Source organism: Bombina bombina, chromosome 4 (assembly GCF_027579735.1).
Source record: "Bombina bombina isolate aBomBom1 chromosome 4, aBomBom1.pri, whole genome shotgun sequence".
NCBI classification, from domain to species: Eukaryota; Metazoa; Chordata; class Amphibia; order Anura; family Bombinatoridae; genus Bombina; species Bombina bombina.
Window position 1 is genome coordinate 331,777,829 of NC_069502.1, and position 25,291 is coordinate 331,803,119.

Below are 25,291 nucleotides of genomic sequence, written 5' to 3' on the forward strand. Positions count from 1 at the left end.
CCTCTAGTCATAGGCTCATTACAAACACTAAGACAAATCTAGTACATAGGGACCTTGGCAATGGATACCAGTTTCACTAATAAGTACAACTAATTAACCATATCTAGCTTTTCACGCTGGCCTCTTGTCATAGGCTCACTACCATATATATTGTAATCAACTACTTTTACTTTAGTGATCTAGTCTATAGGTCCTAAGGCTTTTTCAGAGGTTAATTTATGTGTACTTAATTGAAGTTATTTATTTTAGATAGTCAACCCGTCCTCTAGTCATAGGCTCATTTACACTTTCTATTGGATTTGCTTGATGCTACTTCCCTCTTAATGATATATTATAGAACAGGGAAGGGTCACTATATACCCAAATGGTCTATACCATTTCTATCGTTTTAACACAATCTAGGGTTATGAATATTTGATCAGCGCCTCTAGTCATGGGCTCATTACATCTTTTTGTCACTTTTTCACCGTCATAGGTTGAATATGGTAATATACCCCGTACCTACCAATGTGTATATTGGAACAGAAGAATTATATAACAATATTTCCTCTCTTTAGACTAATTAAGTCTAATTTGGCTATAACCTTGAATTATGCATTGCTACATGTACTCCTTATACACATTTATAGTTGAGCCGGTCCTGTGATAATATTATGTCATTTATCATATATATAAGTTATTTAAGATCTCTCACCCCCATTTGGCCATTTAATGAAATTACCTTAGTATTTAAATATAGCTATGTTTACTACAGGGAGTGCAGAATTATTAGGCAAGTTGTATTTTTGAGGATTAATTTTATTATTGAACAACAACCATGTTCTCAATGAACCCAAAAAACTCATTAATATCAAAGCTGAATAGTTTTGGAAGTAGTTTTTAGTTTGTTTTTAGTTATAGCTATTTTAGGGGGATATCTGTGTGTGCAGGTGACTATTACTGTGCATAATTATTAGGCAACTTAACAAAAAACAAATATATACCCATTTCAATTATTTATTTTTACCAGTGAAACCAATATAACATCTCAACATTCACAAATATACATTTCTAACATTCAAAAACAAAACAAAAACAAATCAGTGACCAATATAGCCATCTTTCTTTGCAAGGACACTCAAAAGCCTGCCATCCATGGATTCTGTCAGTGTTTTGATCTGTTCACCATCAACATTGCGTGCAGCAGCAACCACAGCCTCCCAGACACTGTTCAGAGAGGTGTACTGTTTTCCCTCCTTGTAAATCTCACATTTGATGATGGACCACAGGTTCTCAATGGTGTTCAGATCAGGTGAACAAGGAGGCCATGTCATTAGATTTTCTTCTTTTATACCCTTTCTTGCCAGCCACGCTGTGGAGTACTTGGACGCGTGTGATGGAGCATTGTCCTGCATGAAAATCATGTTTTTCTTGAAGGATGCAGACTTCTTCCTGTACCACTGCTTGAAGAAGGTGTCTTCCAGAAACTGGCAGTAGGACTGGGAGTTGAGCTTGACTCCATCCTCAACCCGAAAAGGCCCCACAAGCTCATCTTTGATGATACCAGCCCAAACCAGTACTCCACCTCCATCTTGCTGGTGTCTGAGTCGGACTGGAGCTCTCTGCCCTTTACCAATCCAGCCACGGGCCCATCCATCTGGCCCATCAAGACTCACTCTCATTTCATCAGTCCATAAAACCTTAGAAAAATCAGTCTTGAGATATTTCTTGGCCCAGTCTTGATGTTTCAGCTTGTGTGTCTTGTTCAGTGGTGGTCGTCTTTCAGCCTTTCTTACCTTGGCCATGTCTCTGAGTATTGCACACCTTGTGCTTTTGGGCACTCCAGTGATGTTGCAGCTCTGAAATATGGCCAAACTGGTGGCAAGTGGCATCTTGGCAGCTGCACGCTTGACTTTTCTCAGTTCATGGGCAGTTATTTTGCGCCTTGGTTTTTCCACACGCTTCTTGCGACCCTGTTGACTATTTTGAATGAAACGCTTGATTGTTCGATGATCACGCTTCAGAAGCTTTGCAATTTTAAGAGTGCTGCATCCCTCTGCAAGATATCTCACTATTTTTGACTTTTCTGAGCCTGTCAAGTCCTTCTTTTGACCCATTTTGCCAAAGGAAAGGAAGTTGCCTAATAATTATGCACACCTGATATAGGGTGTTGATGTCATTAGACCACACCCCTTCTCATTACAGAGATGCACATCACCTAATATGCTTAATTGGTAGTAGGCTTTCGAGCCTATACAGCTTGGAGTAAGACAACATGCATAAAGAGGATGATGTGGTCAAAATACTCATTTGCCTAATAATTCTGCACTCCCTGTATACATTGAGGTGCTTTAGATGTTTGGGGCACTGAACCTTTAAATTTCAATTAGATGGCCAACCAATAGAAATAGAGCACTGGGTATTTAAATCAGTGCATTCTTAGTAGTTTTATGGACTATGAGTACGGCTCTCCTAGCCGAAACGCGTTAGTCTGTTTTGTCTGGGGGTCCCCCCACATTGCTCTTGTTGTAATACTATTTTTAATGGAATACCAATAAAATAAGATTTTTATTTATTTTTGGTGCCTGGCATGCTTTTCTGCTTTTTTCTGATTGCCTATTTTTTACCACAAGCCAGCACCATCTGCTAAGCCCACCGGAGTTACCCTCAGTGAGGAGGAAGTAAATGGTTACCCTCTTCAATTTTTCATATAGGGGCCGCTTGTAATACCTTTGCCTGCGTGTGTACAGTGAAGCCTCACTACATGCATCTGATTCATTACGGCAAGTACCATTGATTGCTCCCTGTTTGCTTGGTAAACGGACATCGCAAGTTGAGGCCGACCCCTGGATGGTCATTGGATTCCCTCAACGCGTATGGATTGGCTGCCTACGGATGACAGGTGGGAAACGTCAACTAACCGGGTTACCATTGGCGGAGTGGCGTAAGTGACACATAGGATACGTCACCACCTGGTTCCTATTGGCTAACAGGACGCGGCTCGATACAGAACACACTACCGAAGGAGAAGCCCGGCTAAGAGGTGCGCTCGTTCCGCGTTGGTGGACAGGCAGTAGCCTGGGAGAGCAGGATACCACAGCTGGTGAGAATCTCTATTTGTACAACCTGTATTTTTGTCGAGCATATTTGGGATACCTGTATATCTACTTATTCAAGTCAGCGTTAAAGCCAATGAACACCTAATTAGAGGCAATACATATGAGCTATAGAGCGGACTCTCAAAATTTAAGAACTGTTTGTTATATGCTGAGCACACTGACAGGCACTGGTTTATTCAATACTACTATTCAGATGAACTCTGTCTATTTAATTATTGAGGCCCCTTAAAGACTTTGAAGTATTCCTGAGGGTATCTGTATAAGCAAATTGTCCGGTTAAACTTTAGTGGGGCAAACTTCTTCCAAAGGATTAGTTGGGACTTTATTCTTTTTTGTGCTATATTTAAAGTGGCAGGTGGTAAGCCACTTAAACCAACTAACCAGTACATCATGCAGCAAATTCAAGATGAAACAACAGTAGTATTCTATTCCCTAAAGAAGGCAGATGAAAGAGATGTGGACAATAGAGAGATTGACCAGATTTTTTCACAGGACAGAAACAACTATGACTTGCCTATGTTATTTGATGACATGGAACGGTTGCTAACTAAAGAGAAAAAACTCAAATGGGATATATGGACTCTGGAGAAATACTTGGCTTTAAATATGATACCAAGAGGTCTCAGGGTCAATAAGTTCCCCACTTTTGAAACAGAGGATACAGAATTTATAGAACTGTGGAATACTGTGCTTAATGACTGTTCATTTAGACTGATGAAATTGTTAGTTACCTATAAGTCTAATATGTTATCATCTATACGGTCTGAGATTGTGGAGGTACAGCTACTTCTGAATACCTATTCCAACACAGTAGATTATCCCAATTTTGATAAGGTCTTACAACGTACCATATCAGAGGTGAAAAGTGAAATAGTTAACATCAAACACACTAATTTTATTAGAGATAAGGCAGACTATGACAGTAACAAAATATATATTTGGAATAAGAGCCAAAGGTCCCAATTTAGGAGGTCCCAGAATTTTTCCAGAGGGGGAAGACGTAACAGGGGGAGAAGATCTAGAGGTAGAAGATCAGTTACATTTTCTGAGAGTGAGGCTGACTCAGGTGGCGATAGTACACAGTCAGAGAATGAAGATAGTAACTTTCCACAAGAAATCGTTGATATTAACACTGAACTCAATAGAAGCGGGGGTCATATGTACCACCGGAGTAGGAGTGGTAATAGGGCAGGCTCTGGGAGAGGTAGAATAATCTACAACTCCTCACGATCTAGGGGCCAATCAAGTCAACAAAGAAGGTATCAGCCTACATCTGATTACCACTATACTCCAGCTCAATCCACCAATAATATGGTACACAATAGGGATGATGAGCTAGTACAACTGGAGCAGGTTTTTCAGATAGGCCATCACACCAGCGAAGGGGGAGGTACTACCATACAGGGACCCCAACAAGGGAGGTATCCATCACGTCAGACGAGAGCCCCGTCCAAGTACATACCGTCATAAATTTATCTAACCACATTCTTACTAACCATGAGGAGAGGGTGCTGTCTCTTGGTCTGGGTTTTGTACCAACAGTTAATTTCAACTTGTTTAAAACAATGCTGGATTTAAACAGATTTATTCGTAATCTAACTTTACGTAAACATTTTTCAGGTACAAACACAGACCAGGAAGCAGCAAATACTGTGGGCACATCCCAAAGAGATATTTGCCAGGAACTTGACTTCCTCGAGACATGTGATCTCATTACTCTGGAGGAGTTGGGGAGAGAGGGATTGCCAAGATTGGAGGAGGCAAACCCAGACAGGGTCAAAAGATATAAAAACCCCTCTACCTTCTACCCCATCCAGAGTAGGGGCAACATAATCGAGACTTTCTATAAGAGGGTAGAATCGGATTTGAGATATCTATCCTTGTCCCAGACTAGTCCTATGAGAAACTTGTCATTTAATGAAAGAAAAGCCCTTAAATCTTTGGAAGAAAATACGGAAGTGGTGATAAAACAGGCGGACAAGGGGGGCTCAGTAGTCCTCCTCAATAGATCAGACTACATCAAAGAAGCCCTAAGACAGCTTGAAGATGTGGAAAACTATCAACATCTAAGTCAGGACCCTACCAATAGATTCCAGAGAGAACTTATGCACCTATTGGATGGAGCAGTGGAGGATGGACTTTTAGATGAGAAAACCTTTAAATATCTTTTTGTGGAACATCCGGTCATCCCACTGTTCCATCACTTTCCAAAGGTGCATAAGTCATTAGAAAATGTCCAAGGTAGACCCATAGTGAATGGCATAGGGTCTATGCTGGAACATCTCTCGGAGTGGCTGGATGGAGTCCTTCAGCCTCTGGTCAAGTCACTCCCCAGTTATGCCAGGGACTCTAAACATGTGTTGAATTTGGTTGAAAACGTACCTTGGGAACGAGATTTTGGATGGCTCTCTGTGGATGTCGTTTCTCTTTACTCCAATATACCCCATGAATGGGGCATAAAAGCAGTGACATATTTTCTGAAAGAGAAAACGACCCACAGTGACCCGTTCATTACCTTTGTAGTGGATGTAACCCACTTCCTGTTGACTCACAACTATTTTCGGTTTGAGGGGGAGTTCTACCTGCAGAGACGTGGGACCGCTATGGGAGCAAAGTTTGCTCCCACTTACGCCAACCTATTTATGGGTTGGTGGGAGCGGTGCCACGTCTATGCGGCTGGTAACCCCTTCAGACCGAAAATTAGATTGTATATCCGTTACATAGATGACCTTCTATTTATATGGAGGGGAAACATGGAGCAAGCATGTGAATTTGTGGAATATTTGGGACAAAACGGAGTAAACCTAAAATTCACATTTGAGTTCCACAAAGACCAGGTCCATTATCTGGACCTTGAGTTGAGGGGCTGCTCTCTGGGCAAGGTTTCCTCACAAGTGTATAGGAAGCCTATCTCAGGGAATAGCCTATTACACGCAAGAAGCTGCCATCCGAAACACATGCCGTATTCTGTAGCAAAGGGCCAATTTGTGCGTATTAAACGCAACTGTACTTTACCCCAAACCTATGCCACTCATGCAGATGATTTGGAAAAACGCCTGCAACAAAGAGGATACAGTAAAAAAATCATTAAAAGAGCCAGAAATGAAGTAAACAATATGCCTCGGGAAACCCTTTTAAGGGATAAACCCATCCCAAAAAAAAAAAAAAGTACAGACAACACATTAACTTTTGTGACAGATTACTCAGCCCAGTACACACAGATTTGTGGTATTATCCGCAACCACTTTAAACTACTAGTGGCTGATGATGCTCTCACAGAAACGGCTAAAAGAGGGTGTAGGTTTTCCTATAGAAGAAATAAATCTATAGGTAACCTAGTGTCCCCTTCTCAATTAAAAAGTTCTAGACCGGAGATGGGAGCTGCTTCCTCCTGGCTAACCCATAGAGGAACATATAGGTGCGGATATTTACAATGCAAGGCATGTGAGCACGTACAGGTTGGTACCTCATTCACTTCAGCAGTGACTGGGGAACCCTTCGATATTTCCTTCTGTGTCAACTGCAGATCTACGTATTGCATCTATCTTCTGTGGTGCACATTGTGCAATCTGCAATATGCAGATTTGACCACTAGGGACGTCCGCTCCAGGATACGCGAACATTTGTCCACGATCAGAATAGGTAAGAGTAGTACTACATTGGTAACTCACTTTGTACAAAAGCACGACAAAGATTGTCACTCCCTCAAATGGATGATTATTGAAAAGGTACAACATCAAAAGAGGGGAGGCAACCGCTTTGACGTCCTGTCAAGGCAAGAGATGTACTGGATATTTAGGCTCCAAACCAAGAGACCTTGGGGCCTAAACTCAGAATACGATTTCATTAACTATTGGAAGTGAGGAACTAACTCGGTCCCACATTCTACCCATGGGCCCCAAAATCATTCACAGCCTAGCAAATCATGTAGCTCTTTGTTTTCCCTCAGTAAACACATACTATTCTAGCCTGTAGGGACCAAATAAATAGGTATTAGTTCTACCTGACCATATATGTTTAACTAATTTCATCAAGTCCTCAAACTATCCTCTAGTCATAGGCTCATTACAAACACTAAGACAAATCTAGTACATAGGGACCTTGGCAATGGATACCAGTTTCACTAATAAGTACAACTAATTAACCATATCTAGCTTTTCACGCTGGCCTCTTGTCATAGGCTCACTACCATATATATTGTAATCAACTACTTTTACTTTAGTGATCTAGTCTATAGGTCCTAAGGCTTTTTCAGAGGTTAATTTATGTGTACTTAATTGAAGTTATTTATTTTAGATAGTCAACCCGTCCTCTAGTCATAGGCTCATTTACACTTTCTATTGGATTTGCTTGATGCTACTTCCCTCTTAATGATATATTATAGAACAGGGAAGGGTCACTATATACCCAAATGGTCTATACCATTTCTATCGTTTTAACACCATCTAGGGTTATGAATATTTGATCAGCGCCTCTAGTCATGGGCTCATTACATCTTTTTGTCACTTTTTCACCGTCATAGGTTGAATATGGTAATATACCCCGTACCTACCAATGTGTATATTGGAACAGAAGAATTATATAACAATATTTCCTCTCTTTAGACTAATTAAGTCTAATTTGGCTATAACCTTGAATTATGCATTGCTACATGTACTCCTTATACACATTTATAGTTGAGCCGGTCCTGTGATAATATTATGTCATTTATCATATATATAAGTTATTTAAGATCTCTCACCCCCATTTGGCCATTTAATGAAATTACCTTAGTATTTAAATATAGCTATGTTTACTATACATTGAGGTGCTTTAGATGTTTGGGGCACTGTACCTTTAAATTTCAATTAGATGGCCAACCAATAGAAATAGAGCACTGGGTATTTAAATCAGTGCATTCTTAGTAGTTTTATGGACTATGAGTATGGCTCTCCTAGCCGAAACGCGTTAGTCTGTTTTGTCTGGTGGTCCCCCCACATTGCTCTTGTTGTAATACTATTTTTAATGGAATACCAATAAAATAAGATTTTTATTTATTTTTGGTGCCTGGCATGCTTTTCTGCTTTTTTCTGATTGCCTATTTTTTACCACAAGCCAGCACCATCTGCTAAGCCCACCGGAGTTACCCTCAGTGAGGAGGAAGTAAATGGTTACCCTCTTCAATTTTTCATATAGGGGCCGCTTGTAATACCTTTGCCTGCGTGTGTACAGTGAAGCCTCACTACATGCATCTGATTCATTACGGCAAGTACCATTGATTGCTCCCTGTTTGCTTGGTAAACGGACATCGCAAGTTGAGGCCGACCCCTGGATGGTCATTGGATTCCCTCAACGCGTATGGATTGGCTGCCTACGGATGACAGGTGGGAAACGTCAACTAACCGGGTTACCATTGGCGGAGTGGCGTAAGTGACACGTAGGATACGTCACCACCTGGTTCCTATTGGCTAACAGGACGCGGCTCGATACAGAACACACTACCGAAGGAGAAGCCCGGCTAAGAGGTGCGCTCGTTCCGCGTTGGTGGACAGGCAGTAGCCTGGGAGAGCAGGATACCACAGCTGGTGAGAATCTCTATTTGTACAACCTGTATTTTTGTCAAGCATATTTGGGATACCTGTATATCTACTTATTCAAGTCAGCGTTAAAGCCAATGAACACCTAATTAGAGGCTATACATATGAGCTATAGAGCGGACTCTCAAAATTTAAGAACTGTTTGTTATATGCTGAGCACACTGACAGGCACTGGTTTATTCAATACTACTATTCAGATGAACTCTGTCTATTTAATTATTGAGGCCCCTTAAAGACTTTGAAGTATTCCTGAGGGTATCTGTATAAGCAAATTGTCCGGTTAAACTTTAGTGGGGCAAACTTCTTCCAAAGGATTAGTTGGGACTTTATTCTTTTTTGTGCTAGAAAGGTATAAGGGTCTTGTGTGTTAACACTGAAGTTGGTCATTCTTACAAGGGGAGCTGTTCTACAGAGTAAGAATCCATCGCTTCATGCCAGCACCTGGCATAGATCTTGAAACTAGGAAAGTATTCAATTCTGTTTTTCTCCTTTTTTATTTTAAAACACTGTTTGCTAATGTGTAATTTTATTTGTAACAACTTTTTATTAATAATGCATTGTGCATAATATTTTTGGCATAATAAATAATTATTTTATTTAGTTTGGCCTTTGTCTAATAATTGAACCACGTTACTGAAAGAGACTGGGATATTAGAACTGTATAATTTAGGTTATTTTCTGCTAAATTGTATTCAGAGAGTTAATGTATAAGGCTGGGTTTTTCTTAGGATTTTTTCCTTTAATAGATCCTAAGTGGTGGCAGCTTAGATATTGTAGTTAGTTTAGTGTGGGTGGCATTAAAGGGGAGTTTTTGGGGCATTTCTTTTATGTCTAGTACAGACTGGAGAGTGTTGTTAACCCTTGCACCCACTGAACTAAATCACAAGCTGGCCTGGTGTGGCTAGATTATGACCTATTAGTGAGAGTAGAAGGGGTCTGATAACCCTTTCTGTGCCAAATAAGTGACTGGCGCAGGGTTGGATAACCTTGGTTTGTAACAATAAGTATAACATTGTTTCAAACATTGTTTCAAACATTGCTGCCATGTACTTAAGACATACGCACTCTTGAACCTATCTCAGTATTATCTTATGAAATGGAGCTAAGTTTAAAGAAAGCGTACTAAACTGAGTTAAATATTCTGTTAAAGGAGATAAGTCAAGGAGTCGTTTACGTGGTTTTCAAGGGACGATGATCAAAAAATCACCAGCATGGAGGTAAATCATACAGAATCTTTTTTTTTCTTTTAAGGATTATATTTTAGGTGTCTTCCTTCACATCCAGGACTCTGTATAACAAGAGAAACAGCTCTTGAGCTAAAATTTGCTTTTCTTTGAGGGACCTTGAATTATTGGTGACACATCTTAGTGAGCTTTGGAGAATTAGGCCCAAGGTGTGATGGGATAAAATTAGAGGCCCATTTATCAAGCTCTGTGGGACCAGTGCTCTATAACCCTGTCCGCCTGCTCTGAGCAGGCGGACAGGAATCTCTATAATTCAACCAGATCGAGTACGATCGGGTTGATTGACACCTCCCTGTTGGCAGTCGTTTGGCTGTGATTCTGCAGGGGGCGGCGTTGCACCAACAGCTCTTGTAAGCTGCTGGTGCAATGCTGAATACGGAGAGCGTATTGCTCTCCGCATTCAGTGAGGTCTTGCGGACCTGATCCGCACTGTCGGATCAGGTCCGCAAGACCTTTGATAAATAGGCCTCTAAGGGTTAGTTTACAAAAGAAGTAGATATTTGGTTACTGTTGGATTACTAACAGCAGCAAGATTTTCATCATTTTAAATTTTGTGTTAATTCTCATGAACAAAAGCAGATCCTATTAAATCCACATACAATAAAATACATTGATAAAAAAACAGTTAGATTCTGCAATACAACATTATCAATTTATTGTGATAACTTTTAGTGTTGTACAGACACTATGCAAACAATTTTGCCATATAGCAAAATTAAGAGTATAATTTCAAAACAAAACAAAAAAAAGTTTATAGTTTACAGACCTTTTGTTCAACTTTAAGAAACTGAGCAAGTTCTTCAGCTGTTAAATGATCCTTCTTGTCGCTGTAACTTAAAAGCAGCAAGTACAGATCCCTTCTTAAAGACATCATCTTGTAGAAAACACAAAACTCTTCAAATGTTAAAGTGCCTTGATTTTCATCTGTGTCAGCTTCCTGTGGAATAAGTCTTGTATCAGTAACAATATGAAAGAATGACCCAGAAAACATGTATTGTAGAACAATAGGCAGATATACAATATACATTTATTTGTGCTTTATTATTTATTTCATTTATTTAGCAAGTATATTCCTTTTCACTATACAAGGGAGAAAAGAAATATATTGGGCTTTAGGTTTGACAGACAAATAGAGCTGCAACAGTCCTCTCCTAATCACCTAATTTCCTATTAGATTTATAAATTTTAACAGCTTTTGCTAAAACCATTTTACTCAATAATCTATAATTAATATGTTTAACTGCTCTTCTTTCATATACATGATATATATATATATATATATATATATATATATATATATATATATATATATATATATATATATATATATATATATATAAAACAAATCTGAGTGAAAAAAACTGTTAAAAAAGTTTGACAACATCCATTAGAGGTGTAGAGGTCTGCGTTCAACTTATTCACAGGAAACAATGAGATCTAAAAGGATTACTAAGAACTGAAACTTAGTTTTAATAAGTTGTTATTTATTTTTTGGCAGGAAACTGACAGGGATTGACAGCTACAGTATGTGAGACTGCTACTCCTGATTGGCTCACTGGCTGTGGTCTGCTTGAGAATTGGAATGCTTGCAGCTCCTAAGTGGCACTTTACCTTTGTGTTTTACCCCTTTGTGGAAACACATAGGGCTGAGAACAATCTATCTGATTATTATCAGCATGTCAAACACTGCTGATGAGCCCTTTGTGACGTCCAGGCAACCACAACCGGTGATTTTCTTTTTTATCTGCACCACTTTTTAAATTAACATGAACTACTCCTATTTGCTCTAATCACAATCGACATTCTGTATAGTTATCTATACAGTTTAGGGCCATTTTACATTTATGGAATTGAACAGCTAAAAGGACTTGAAAAAAACACCCAGACATTTTTTAACGTGGTACCATATTGGATACAAGGGCCATTGAATACAGGAGAATTGCATAATCAACAATTGCATAATAAAAAGAAAATGCAATAGCACTTACTTTGAATTTTAAATTAGCGGTAGAATAAAAATGTCACAATGAACTTCAATTTGCTGGCCCCTGTAACATGTGACAGCCATCAGCAAATCAATATACACTGTGAACTCTTGCACATACTCAGCAGAAGCTCAGAAATGGTATATATAGAAAGACTATGCACAATTTGTTAAAGGAAGTAAACTGGGGGTATAATGCTCATTGTATCCGGGGGCCATTCGCCAAGTGACATTTACCCAAGTAGTAGTGCATGATGGGAGTTGTAGTCCACAAAGTTAAAAAATAATAATAATACTAAGCACTTTCACCAGGGCTGGATTTACCATTAGGCAGAGTAGGCATGTGCCTACAGGCACCTTTCATAGAGGGGCGCCTGTCTCTCTGCTCCACAAGCTTTTTCTGCACACCTCTGTGGCTCTACCCTCACTCACTATAGTAAATAATAACTTTACCCTAATCAAAGATGGCCTCCACACTGGCCAGTCCAGTCCATTTCTCTAGTGAATGCGGACAGAGCAGTCAGAGCGGCTTGAGAGTAAGTGTGTAGGGTGTTGGTTCTTTTATGAGAAGTGACAGTGAGTGACTATGTTCTATTTGTGAGCTATTACAGAGCACTCTGAGTGCACGGTGGAGTGGACATGTATCAGATGCAGGGGCTGTCAAAATCAAAATGACAGATTGTACAGTCAGGGGCAGTCTTTCATATAAAATACCATAGGTATGAATATTATTGCTATAGGATAAACACACTTTAAAAAAAATAATTGACCCTTGGTTGGTTGATCACATTGCAGGCTTGGTCAGCAAAATTTCTAAATGAAGCCCCAGTCTAGACAACCTGCACTTTTTCTTGTATAAATTAAATAAAATAAAAAATACCGTTCTCGCTGGAATCTCATCATACTCGGCAAATACTGTCTGAAATGTGTTTTGTTATTGATCATTGACTGCCTTTTATGTGGCAAAATTAGCAGCTGCTGCAAAAAAAATCATAATTCTATAAAGTTTTAGGCTATAGGTTCATACATGTGAACCGGGAGCGCATGGGGGGCACTTTAGATTTTGGTGCCTACAGTCACCTGTGCTGTAAATCCGGCCCTGACTTTCACAACGTTATTAGCAAAATGAATAACCTAACAAACATACATCCTCACTATACTGATAATCCCCTGTTTAAATCCATTGGCAAGACATACAAACATATCTCTATGGTTTTGGAGCACAACAGGTCAATTGCTCACATCGCCTATTAGCATCACTACACACTATTAAAAGGGATCAATGTACATTTTTAACTCTGATGTAACTGAAATATCACCATTTTGTTTGTGTTCATTGATAACCATTTTTTAATTAAGATATCACAAGAGGTTGTTTTTTTGGGGGTGGTAAAAATTACAAGCTACAGTGGTCTGAAAGGGACAGGAAGCCCAAAAAAATGAATTCATGATTTGGATAGAACATACCATTTTAAACAACTTTAAATGTTACTTTTATTATCAAATATGCTTCATTCTCTTATTATCTTTTGATGAAGGAACAGCATTGTACTACTGACCGCTAGCTGAACACATCTAGTTAGCCAATTACAAGAGACAAATGTATGACACCAATAAGCTGCTAGCTCCCACTAGTGTAGGATATTTGCGTTTTTATTTTCAAAAAGGGATACCAAGAGAATGAAGCAAATTTGAACATAGAAGTGATTTTAAAAGTGTATTAAAGTGAATGTAAATTTAGATTATAAAGTGCCCTGTTTTTAAAAATCTGATTAAAAACAGGGGCACTTTAATTAATTGAAATTTACATTTGACTCGTGTTGTGAAAATACTTACCTTTTAATCTTGACAGCCGCTGCATCGCTCCCCCCACCCACAGCAAAGCCTCTTCCCGGGTCTAAAATGAGGAATCCGGCTTCCTCAAATCACGGCATTGAATCAGACACTGATTCCCCGGGGGGGGGGGGGGAGCCGTGATTGGAAGTCCGTAATTTCGGTAAGTATTTTCACAACACAAGTGAAATGTTAATTTTGATGAATTAAAGTGCCCCTGTTTTTAATCCGATTTTTAAAAACCAGGCACTTTATCATCTAAATTTACATTCACTTTAAAGTTACATGCTCTGTCTGATTCTTGCAAGTTTTATTTTGAGCTTGATGCCCCTGTTTCCGCGCGAGCCTTTAGGCTTGCCGGAAACAGAAGTTATGAAGCAGCGGTCTAACTTGTCCACCTGCTCTGAGGCCACAGACAGAAATCAACCCGACCGAATATGATCGGGTTGATTGACATCCCCTGCTAGCAGCCGATTGGCCACAAATCTGCAGGGGGTGGCATTTGCAATGATAAATGCAGACAGCGTATGCTGTCGGCATTTAGCGATGTGAAGCGGACATGATATGCTACATTGTATCATGTCCGCTCGCACTATGATAAATCTACCCCTTAAGCTGTAAAGTTATTTTAAAGAAATTTTGTTTAAAGCCATCTAAAGACATTGAAGAGAAGTTAATATTTAGACTAGGGAGTGGGCATGTGTGATGAATAAACAGATTTAGGACAGAGGTGTAGGATAATATGGTGAAATTTCAGATTTAGAACAAAGGTGTGGGATAAGCTAATAATGAGGTTTAAAACTTTATGTGTAAGATGTGCAGTGAAATGTGTCATTTCCTTTTGAGGAATCCATGGAATACTTCACCTGTAATTACATGCATGCAGGCTGCCGTAGGATTGAGAACGTTTTGTAGGATTGAGAACATTGTGCTATTATAATATGTGTTGTCAGGTTTAATGAAGTAGATGGAGGTGTGTAGTGAGACTGTGAGTTACTGGGGGTTTACTGTGGGAAAAGGTTTATTTTTACATTCATGGTGTATTCGGTGAAGGACTATGGGTAAAGTTCTTGTAGATATGTCAAGTTAAAACAAGAAGTTTTTTTTATATATGTATAGTATAAATCAGTGTTTTTCAACCAGTGTGCCGTGGAACACTAGTGTGCCGTGAGAGATCCTCAGGTGTGCCACGGCAGACTGACAACAGTGTGACATATTTTTTAAACTATGCTTGTTTTTTACTCCCAGTGCAGGGGTAGTTTGTAAGAGGCATGGCATAACAGCACAATACATACAGTATGTGTGTGTTTGTGTGTATGTGTATATATATATATATATATATATATATATATATATATATATATATATATATATATATATATATATATATATATATATGCTGTATTAGGCTACAATGTGTGATTTTTTTAAAATTTTGGAATGGTGGTGTGCCACAGGATTTTTTAATGTAAAAAAGTGTGCCACGGCAAAAAAAAGGTTAAAAATCACTGGTATAAATCATCAATTAAGCAATGAATTGCAGAAGATCTACATACAAAACATATAAAACATTTAAATTGTCACTTTGGTAGCACAGTGTGTAAAGCTGTGATGTTTCAGATCTGTACAAACCCGGAGAGTAAGTTTATCTTATTTCATTTGACTAATGTTAAATAGTGCTAGCTGTGAAAAGAGTTTTTGCACTGCCCTAAACAACAACTTTTTTCTGTAGTGTAGGGTCCCTCCTCCCCCTTCAAACAATTTTCTGTAGTCCCATTCCTCCCTATATGCTGCCTAATATTTTTTCCTTAGTGTAGGTAACCATGCCCCTCTGCTCTCCCCTACTGCACTGGGCCACCATCAACTGAAGATATTTACATAAAGTGACACAGACAGTGTCAAACGAATGGACATCTGGATTCATATGGTAAATTATCAGTGTTCCCTTACCATATGAAGGCAGATGCTTCTGCCCCCTGGTTGTGGCTCCCGCTGTCTCAGCTGACAGCGAGGACTGCAATATGCACCTCCCTGTGCTAAATGTAGGTACTACGTCAACAAAGTATGCTGGGCAAAGTAGTGTGTGATGTAGTACCTTTGCCCATTTGGCACAAGGGGTTAAGAGGTGCTTATTAGAATAATAGAAAGGGAAATCAAAAGCTATTGGAGATATTATGGAGAGAAGAAAAAGAGTTGGCATCCAAGTATCTGCAGAAGTAGTCAATAAGATGAAGGTTAGAGAGGGAGGTTTGCAAGTAACAATATCTATCTTTAAACTACCACAATGGAAGCAGAAAAATAAGAGAGCCTGAGTAGCTGAGATGTCAGTGACAGATCACATTAATCTGTACAGAGAATGGCGACCATATTTGTGTAGAAAAATCAGAAAAAATACTGAAAAAAATACAAATTCAAAGAAAAAATACCCATTACATTCTTACAGTCTCTACTAGAATATTTTCCCACCAGAAATGCCAGAAATGATAAGGAAATCCAACAAGGGCCCCTATTCCAATCCATTCTCAAGGGAGTTTTAGCAACAATTACATAAACAAGAGTAATATAAATCCCTATATTATTTTTATTTTATAATTTTATAATGCCCCCATTTTAATGATTTTCTCAAATCCTTTAATGAAAGAGCAAAATATTTAATCTAACACCACATACTTGTAAATATTCAAATTTCCAATTCGACAGAGAACCTCTCTTTTATTAGCCAAGCAAAATACAGGGTTTTGCTATAATTATTCTTATGACAATGTTATATTTGTACAGTTTCTGGCATTGTAAACATTATGGCCTAGATTACGAGTTGTGCGTTAGCCTTAAAAAGCAGCATTACTTGGAAATACCGCAAATCCACTTACGTCAATTGCGTATCCTATATTTTCAATGGGACTTGCATAGCGCCGGTATTACGAGTCTGACTAAAAGTGAGCGGTACACCCTCTCCTGTCAAAACTGGTTACCACATTTTAAAGTCAGTAGTTAAGAATTTTACACTACAACGCCGTAGCATAAAACTCTTAACTAAAGTGCTAAAAAGTACACTAACACCCATAAACTACCTATTAACCCCTAAACCGAGGCCCCCTCACATCGCAAACACTAAAATAAAATTTTTAACCCCTAATCTGCTGAACCGGACATCGCCGCCACAATAATAAACATATTAACCCCTAAACCGCCGTACTCCCGCAACGCAAACACTAGTTAAATATTATTAACCCCTAATCTGCCGTCCTTAACATCGCCGACACCTACCTACATTTATTAACCCATAATCTGCCGCCCCCAACATCGCCGCCACTATAATAAAGTTATTAACCCCTAAACCTAAGTCTAACCCTAACCCTAACACCCCCTAACTTAAATATAATCTAAATAAATCTAAATAAAATTACTACAATTAACTAAATAATTCCTATTTAAAACTAAATACTTACCTATAAAATAAACCATAAGCTAGCTACAATATAACTAATAGTTACATTGTAGCTAGCTTAGGGTTTATTTTTATTTTACTGTCAACTTTGTATTTATTTTAACTAGTCACAATAATTATTAAATAGTTATTAACTATTTAATAACTACCTAGTTAAAATAAAGACAAATTTACCTGTAAAATAAAACCTAACCTAAGTTATAATTACACCTAACACTACACTATAATTAAATAAATTAACTAAATTAAATACAATTAATTACAATTAAATAAAATTATCTAAAGTACGGAAAAAAAACCCTCTAAATTACAGAAAATAATAAAGAAATTACAAGATTTTTAAACTAATTACACCTACTCTAATCCCCCTAACAAAATAAAAAAGCCCCCCAAAATAAAAAAGCCCTACCCTACACTAAATTACAAATAGCCCTTAAAAGGGCCTTTTGAGGGGCATTGCCCCAAAGTAATCAGCTATTTTACCTGTAAAAAAAAAGTACAAATACCCCCCTCAACATTAAAACCCACCACCCACACAACCAACCCTACTCTAAAACCCACCCAATCCCCCCTTAAAAAAAAACCTAACACTAACCCCTTGAAGATCACCCTACCGTGAGAAGTCTTCACCCAACTGGGCAGAAGTCCTCAACGAATCCGGCAGAAGTGTTCCTCCAGGCGGGCAGAAGCCTTCATCCAACCGGGCAGAAGTGGTCCTCCAGAAGGGCAGAAGTCTTCATCCAGACGGCATCTTCTATCTTCATCCAGATGGCATCTTCTATCTTCATCCATCCGGTGCGTCCATCTTCAAGACATCCGACGCGGAGCATCCTCTTCTGTTAAAGGCCGACGACTGAATGAAGGTTCCTTTAAATGACGTCATCCAAGATGGCGTCCCTTCAATTCCGATTGGCTGATAGAATTCTTATTAAGGTAGAAAAAAATCATATTGGCTGGTGCAATCAGCCAATAGGATTGAACTGGCATTCTATTGGCTGATTGGAACAGCCAATAGAATGCCAGCTCAATCCTATTGGCTGATTGCATCAGCCAATAGAATTTTTTCTACCTTAATTCCAATTGGCTGATAGAATTCTATCAGCCAATCGGAATTGAAGGGATGCCATCTTGGATGACGTAATTTAAAGGAACCTTCATTCAGTCGTCGGCCGTGGACAGAAGAGGATGCTCCGCGTCGGATGTCTTGAAGATGGACCCTCTCCGCGCCGGATGGATGAAGATAGAAGGTGCCGTCTGGATGAAGACTTCTGCCCGTCTGGAGGACCACTTCTGCCCGGTTGGATGAAGACTTCTGCCCGTCTGGAGGAACACTTCTGCCAGATTCGTTGAGGACTTCTGCCTGGTTGGGTGAAGACTTCTCACGGTAGGGTGATCTTCAAGGGGTTAGTATCAGGTTTTTTTAAGGGGGGATTGGGTGGGTTTTAGAGTAGGGTTGGTTGTGTGGGTGGTGGGTTTTAATGTTGGGGGGTATTTGTACTTTTTTTTTTACAGGTAAAAGAGCTGATTACTTTGGGGCAATGCCCCGCAAAAGGCCCTTTTAAGGGCTATTTGTAATTTAGTGTAGGGTAGGCTTTTTTTATTTTGGGGGGCTTTTTTATTCTGTTAGGGGGATTAGAGTAGGGTTTTTTTTCGTACTTTAGATAATTTTATTTAATTGTAATTAATTGTATTTAATTTAGGAAATTAATTTAATTATAGTGTAGTGTTAGGTGTTAGTGTAACTTAGGTTAGGTTTTATTTTACAGGTAAATTTGTCTTTATTTTAACTAGGTAGTTATTAAATAGTTAATAACTATTTAATAACTATTGTACCTAGTTAAAATAAATACAAAGTTGCCTGTAAAATAAAAATAAACCCTAAGCTAGCTACAATGTAACTGTTATATTGTAGCTAGCTTATGATTTATTTTATAGGTAAGTTTTTAGTTTTAAATAGGAATAATTTAGTTAATTGTAGTAATTTTATTTAAATTTATTTTAATTATATTTAAGTTAGGGGGTGTTAGGGTTAGACTTAGGTTTAGGGGTTAATAAATTTATTATAGTGGCGGCGACGTTGGGGGCAGCAGCTTAGGGGTTAATAAATGTAGGTAGGTTGCGGCAACATAGGGGGCGGCAGATTAGGGGTTAATGAATAAAATGTAGGTGTCGGCGATGTTGGGGGCGGCAGATTAGGGGTTCATATGTATAATGTAGGTGGCGGCGGTGTCCGGAGCAGCAGATTAGGGGTTAATAATATAATGCAGGTGTTGCGATGTCGGGGCGGGAGATTAGGGGTTAATAAGTGTAAGATTAGGGGTGTTTCGACTCGGGGTTCATGTTAGGGTGTTAGGTGTAGACATAACTTTTGTTTCCCCATAGGAATCAATGGGGCTGCGTTAGGAGCTTTACGCTGCTTTTTTGCAGGTGTTAGGTTTTTTTTCAGCCGGCTCTCCCCCATTGATTCCTATGGGGAAATCGTGCACAAGCACGTTTTACCAGCTCACCGCTAACATAAGCAGCGCTGGTATTGAGGTGAGATGTGGAGCTAAATTTTGCTCTACGCTCACTTTTTTGCGACTAACGCCAGGTTTGTAATAATCCGTAATACCAGCGCTGTCTGCAAGTGAGCGGTGAGCATAAACTCCTCATTAGCACCGCACAGCCTCTAACGCAAAACTCGTAATCTAGGCGTCTGTTTTTGGAAAGAAACAATTTAATTTTATCCAGATCCCAACATTACAATATTACAGGGGCAAGCCTGGTTGCATAGATGCGTCAGTAATAATAAAAAGCAATAAGTCAAGAATGTGTGTTATTTAAAATATGATAATATAGACTTCTGGTAGGCGGTCCTGTGATGCGGATGCTCAAAGAGAGCTTCAGCTGAGTAGGAGCTACAGAAGCCAGGCTGAAGCCAAACCATGTGATAGGACTGATACACTCTACTGAGGCTCTTGAGTACTGTAGCAGTTTCATTTTTGTGCTTTACACAGCACTGGCTACAAAGAAAAGGAGTGGGGGTTCCTTTACTGGGCTCTAGGATTGCAGATTAGCCCCGGTGTTCTGAGAAAATAGCGAACTCGTGAAATTAGCGAATCACATCAATTCCTGTGACGTGGCATCAGCTGTATGACAAGGTTTTACCCTAATGCGAATGCGTGCTGCGTCATGGCATTCCTGGCCGCACACGTCAGTGCTTCAGTTTCTATCCCCATAACATTCCTCGACCGTGTTGAACTCTTTGTATACCATACCTCTGTATATCCTCTTCATATACTATTTTGTATACCTACCTAGGTATTTCTTCAACACAAAATATCATGGGAACAAAGTAAATTTGATAATAGAAGTAAATTGGAATCTTTTTTAAAATAGTATGCTCTGTCTGAATCACAAAAATAACATGTTTGGGCTTCATGGCCCTTTAAGATCTTTAAAATGGGATTCTATAAACCACTAAGCCAACCCAACATATGTGTTGCATGCAGAACGAGAAGGGAATAAGCTCTAACTACTAGTTCCTGGGTTTTTTTATTGTTATATTGACATCTTCTTTTTGTGTTTTTATGTTTTTTATGTATTTTTATATATTTTTCCTATTATTCCAATATACATATGATATTGTATAGGTAAGAAATACAGCTTATCATTTTAAGTATTTGTTTTCTCACACGAAAACCCTAGAAGTGATGAAAGCCTATTGGTAACCTGACCCCAATATATTTTCCCTGTTTAACCTTTTAAGGACGTTATGGCGTTTTATTCCGTCTTAACCTCGCCGGGCTTTATCGCCATTAGGACGGAATAGAATGGAATATGGACGATGTAGACAAAGTAACCCGGTCATCAAAGGGTTAAACCTTTCAATCACAACAAACAACAGATGATAAAGATAAATATACAAAGTTGTGACTTTTATTCTGCTGCAGTACTACTCATTATTAGGACACAATGTTCCGTTCATATGGGCAGGATTGTATCACACATCTGATCTTTTAGCAGGTAAAAGTTTTTCTCTATTTTCTTTATACTTATCGTTGACCTCTTATTAAAACTAGCAAGGAACCAAGAAACTTGGGGGGCTGGATTAAAAGCATTATATATACCACAATTTTCAGTGTAGATGTGGTAGCTCCTTAATAAACTACACCTAATGGTCTTGAAAGGGACAAAAAAAGCACTATTTTTCTTTCATGATTAAGACAGAGCATAAAATTTAAAATTACTTTACAATTTACTTCTATTACGGGATTTGCTTAATTTTCATGGTATCCTTTGTTTAAGGAAAAGAACTGCACTACAGTAGTGTAGCACCTCCACCTTGCTGGCGTCTGAGTCGGACTGGAGCTCTCTGCCCTTTACCAATCCAGCCACGGGCCCATCCATCTGGCCCATGAAGACTCACTCTCATTTCATCAGTCCATAAAACCTTAGAAAAATCAGTCTTGAGATATTTCTTGGCCCAGTCTTGACGTTTCAGCTTGTGTGTCTTGTTCAGTGGTGGTCGTCTTTCAGCCTTTCTTACCTTGGCCATGTCTCTGAGTATTGCACACCTTGTGCTTTTGGGCACTCCAGTGATGTTGCAGCTCTGAAATATGGCCAAACTGGAGGCAAGTGGCATCTTGGCAGCTGCACGCTTGACTTTTCTCAGTTCATGGGCAGTTATTTTGCGCCTTGGTTTTTCCACACGCTTCTTGCGACCCTGTTGACTATTTTGAATGAAACGCTTGATTGTTCGATGATCACGCTTCAGAAGCTTTGCAATTTTAAGAGTGCTGCATCCCTCTGCAAGATATCTCACTATTTTTGACTTTTCTGAGCCTGTCAAGTCCTTCTTTTGACCCATTTTGCCAAAGGAAAGGAAGTTGCCTAATAATTATGCACACCTGATATAGGTTGTTGATGTCATTAGACCACACCCCTTCTCATTACAGAGATGCACATCACCTAATATGCTTAATTGGTAGTAGGCTTTCGAGCCTATACAGCTTGGAGTAAGACAACATGCATAAAGAGGATGATGTGGTCAAAATACTAATTTCCCTAATAATTCTGCACTCCCTGTATATGGTACATACTATATAACAATGTGAAATGTTTATTATCTGAAACAAAATAATTTTGAGATTTAAATCTATCCAATCTCCAGTATTTATAAATATCAAATATTGTATATAGCTTTTTAAAATAACAAATATGATATATTATTGTTTTAAATGCATATTTTGGGCTGACAAGTGTATTAAAACAGGTAATATCAAGAGATTAGATTTACATACTGTACTCCAATTTTCCCAAAATAATAGTGCATGGTCTTTGCTAAAGTAAACAATACAAATAGTTAGAAAACAGGAGATCACAGTGTTCACTATATCAAATTTCAATAAATGTAAATGCTTACATAATTCATGCATTAGAATTTACTGGACAAATGTTGTGGTGTCAGTAAAACCTGTCGTTGAATGTTTTGGTTTGTCCTTTGAGATAGTGGTACTCATGTTATCATTGTCTCCATTTTAAGCATCTGCCTAAGAGGATTTGCTCAGGATTTACCAAACATTCGACAGAGGTTTTCTAATATTTGATTCTTTTTATTTAGGTCTTGAGTGCAGTAATCACAAGGCAGACTTGCACTCCCTCAGGAAATGCACTTGAATAAAAGCTTTTGTCCATCAGCAAATAAAGGAATGCTTTAACAAAGGAAGCAAAAATATTTTAAAGGGACTTTCTAGTGGAAAAATAAAATGCTCTATTTTGTTGGAACATTAAATTTTTAAACCCATTTTCTTCTTTTAATTGAGTTTCAAAAGGGTTAAATACTTAATAAAGGTTCTCTTTGAGCACCTCCATTCAGTTCCAGATGATAATATGATCAGTGAGGGGGCATACATATGTATGTCTGCTTCTCATTTGCCAGTCAGATGTATCCTCATCTGGAGTAACAAAATCCTTTGAAAAAGTAAAACATATAGTAAAAGGAATTTGGGAAAACAATGTTCTAACAAACTAGAGAAGTATACTGTATATTTACACAACAATGTCCGTTATTGGATTGGTAGCGGGTGGTATATTAAAAAAAAGTACACAATAGCAAAAAATGAAGAGAAAATGAATGTATTTTGGCTGTATTTTACTGTATTCTGCATGCTGTTTTATTTCACACCTACCCCTATCTAGCTAACCAGCCCGCCCACCTTCCTGCTGTATTTAATGCTGCTCCCAGCACCATTGAAGTAAGTTCTCTCTCCCTCCTCCCTATGAATTTTGGCTGTATTTTACTGTATTCTGCTTGCTGTTTTTATTTTACACCTACCCCGACCGTTCCGGGCACGCCGTTGGCACGCCAAAGGCAAGCCCGTCAGCTCTCGTCCGCACCCCGACCGCACCCCGACCGCACCCAACGCCACAAACATTGGCTCCAGAAACTGCCGCCACTACAACGCCAGCACCCTCCACACGCTCAACACCGGTAGATCGTCCGCCTTCCACCACGCATACCCAACCAACACCTTCAGACCTTTTACCTGCCGCAACTGCTCCTTCCCCTCCCTCCAGACCACAACCTAACCAACTAACCCACCCAAAAACAGCCGCAATTACCTCAACTGCATCCTCCTCAACACCCGCTCCATCCACAAGCACGCCCTCGAAATCTGGAACCTGCTAGACTCCACCTCTCCAGACATCGCTTTCCTCACCGAGACCTGGCTAAACCCCACATCAGCGCCGGACATCGCCACTGCAATACCCGAAGGCTACAAGATCTGCCACAAAGACTGCAGTAACCGACCTGGAGGAGGCATCGCCATCATCCACAAACACACCATCTAAGTCGTAACCAGTTCCGACGACCACTCACCAGGCCTAGAACACCTACACTTCAAGTTCCAGGTCAACCACAACACCACCCTCCACGGGAACCCTCATCTACAAACCTCATCCCGCCTTCTGCGACTCCATCACCGACCACATCGCACCCCATGCCCTCACCTCAATGGACTACATCCTCCTCGGTGGCCTCAACTTCCATCTTCATAACCCTAACGATGCATACATGCATTGTCAGAAGGAATCCTGTACGCGGAAGAGTCGAGGGCCTACACTCATGTTTCCTAAAACCGGTTAGTACTTTATACCTGCAACACATTTGTGAATTAAAAGGTTGTACTACTAAAAGACTGTATGTTTGATCAAGTCCGGGAATGTTGGGGAATGTGAAAGATGTGCATTTTATCTTTTTATCTCTTGTGAGTACCGACATAGCGTGTGGCTACAAATAAAACTGTTATCTCTACACTTGAATTGTGTTTGCGCTTCTCTTCTCTTTCAACTTCTATAACCCCAACGATCACAACACCTCCACCCTCCTGAAAAACCTCGGAACCATCGGACTGAAGCAACTCGTAAACTACCCAACCCACACAGCCGGCCACACCCTCGACCCAATCTTTTCTGAGGCAACCACATCTCAGTCAATAACATCACTGAACTCCTCTGGACTGACCACCACTGCATACATTTCTTCAACAAACAAACCCACCACCCACCTCCGACAGTACCACCCGCCCCGCAGAAACTGGTACAACATAACCCAAGACCAAATACACCGCACCCTAAACAAATCCTCCCCTCCTACCTCCACAGACGCCATCTCCTCCGCCCCCAACCTCCACCTCTGGATTACAGACTGCACCAACACCATCGCCCCCCTCAAAAAACCATCCAGCCACCAAACCACCAACAAGGCCAGCTGGTTCACCCCGGCCCTTCAGGACTCCAAACGCCACTGCAGATGATTGGAAAGAACCTGGAGATCCAGCAAGACCCTTCTGGAAAAATATGCCTTTAAGGGGGCAATCACCACCCACTACCACCTCATAAAAACCACCAAAAAAACAGCCATCCAAGACAGAATCAAATCTAATGCACACAACAGCATGGAGTTGTTCTCAGTCATCAAGGAATTCTCTAAACCCAACAGCAACACCGCCAACATCCCACCCTCCCAGGACCTCTGCAATACCCTCGCTGCACACTTCCAATGCAATATCCTCGACATCTATGACAGTTTCACACCTCATAACTCAACCTTCACCACCCACTCC

General features: G+C 39.6%; 1 protein-coding gene across 1 annotated transcript in view; it reads right to left on the reverse strand.

The window, feature by feature from the left end:
- PLCH1 (phospholipase C eta 1) overlaps positions 1–25,291 on the reverse strand; it is a 458,827-nt gene that overhangs the window by 188,163 nt on the left and 245,373 nt on the right. The window contains exon 6 of the mRNA XM_053710072.1: positions 10,685–10,855. Within this exon, the coding sequence (XP_053566047.1) occupies positions 10,685–10,855 (171 nt within the window). The remainder of the gene's footprint in view (positions 1–10,684; positions 10,856–25,291) is intronic.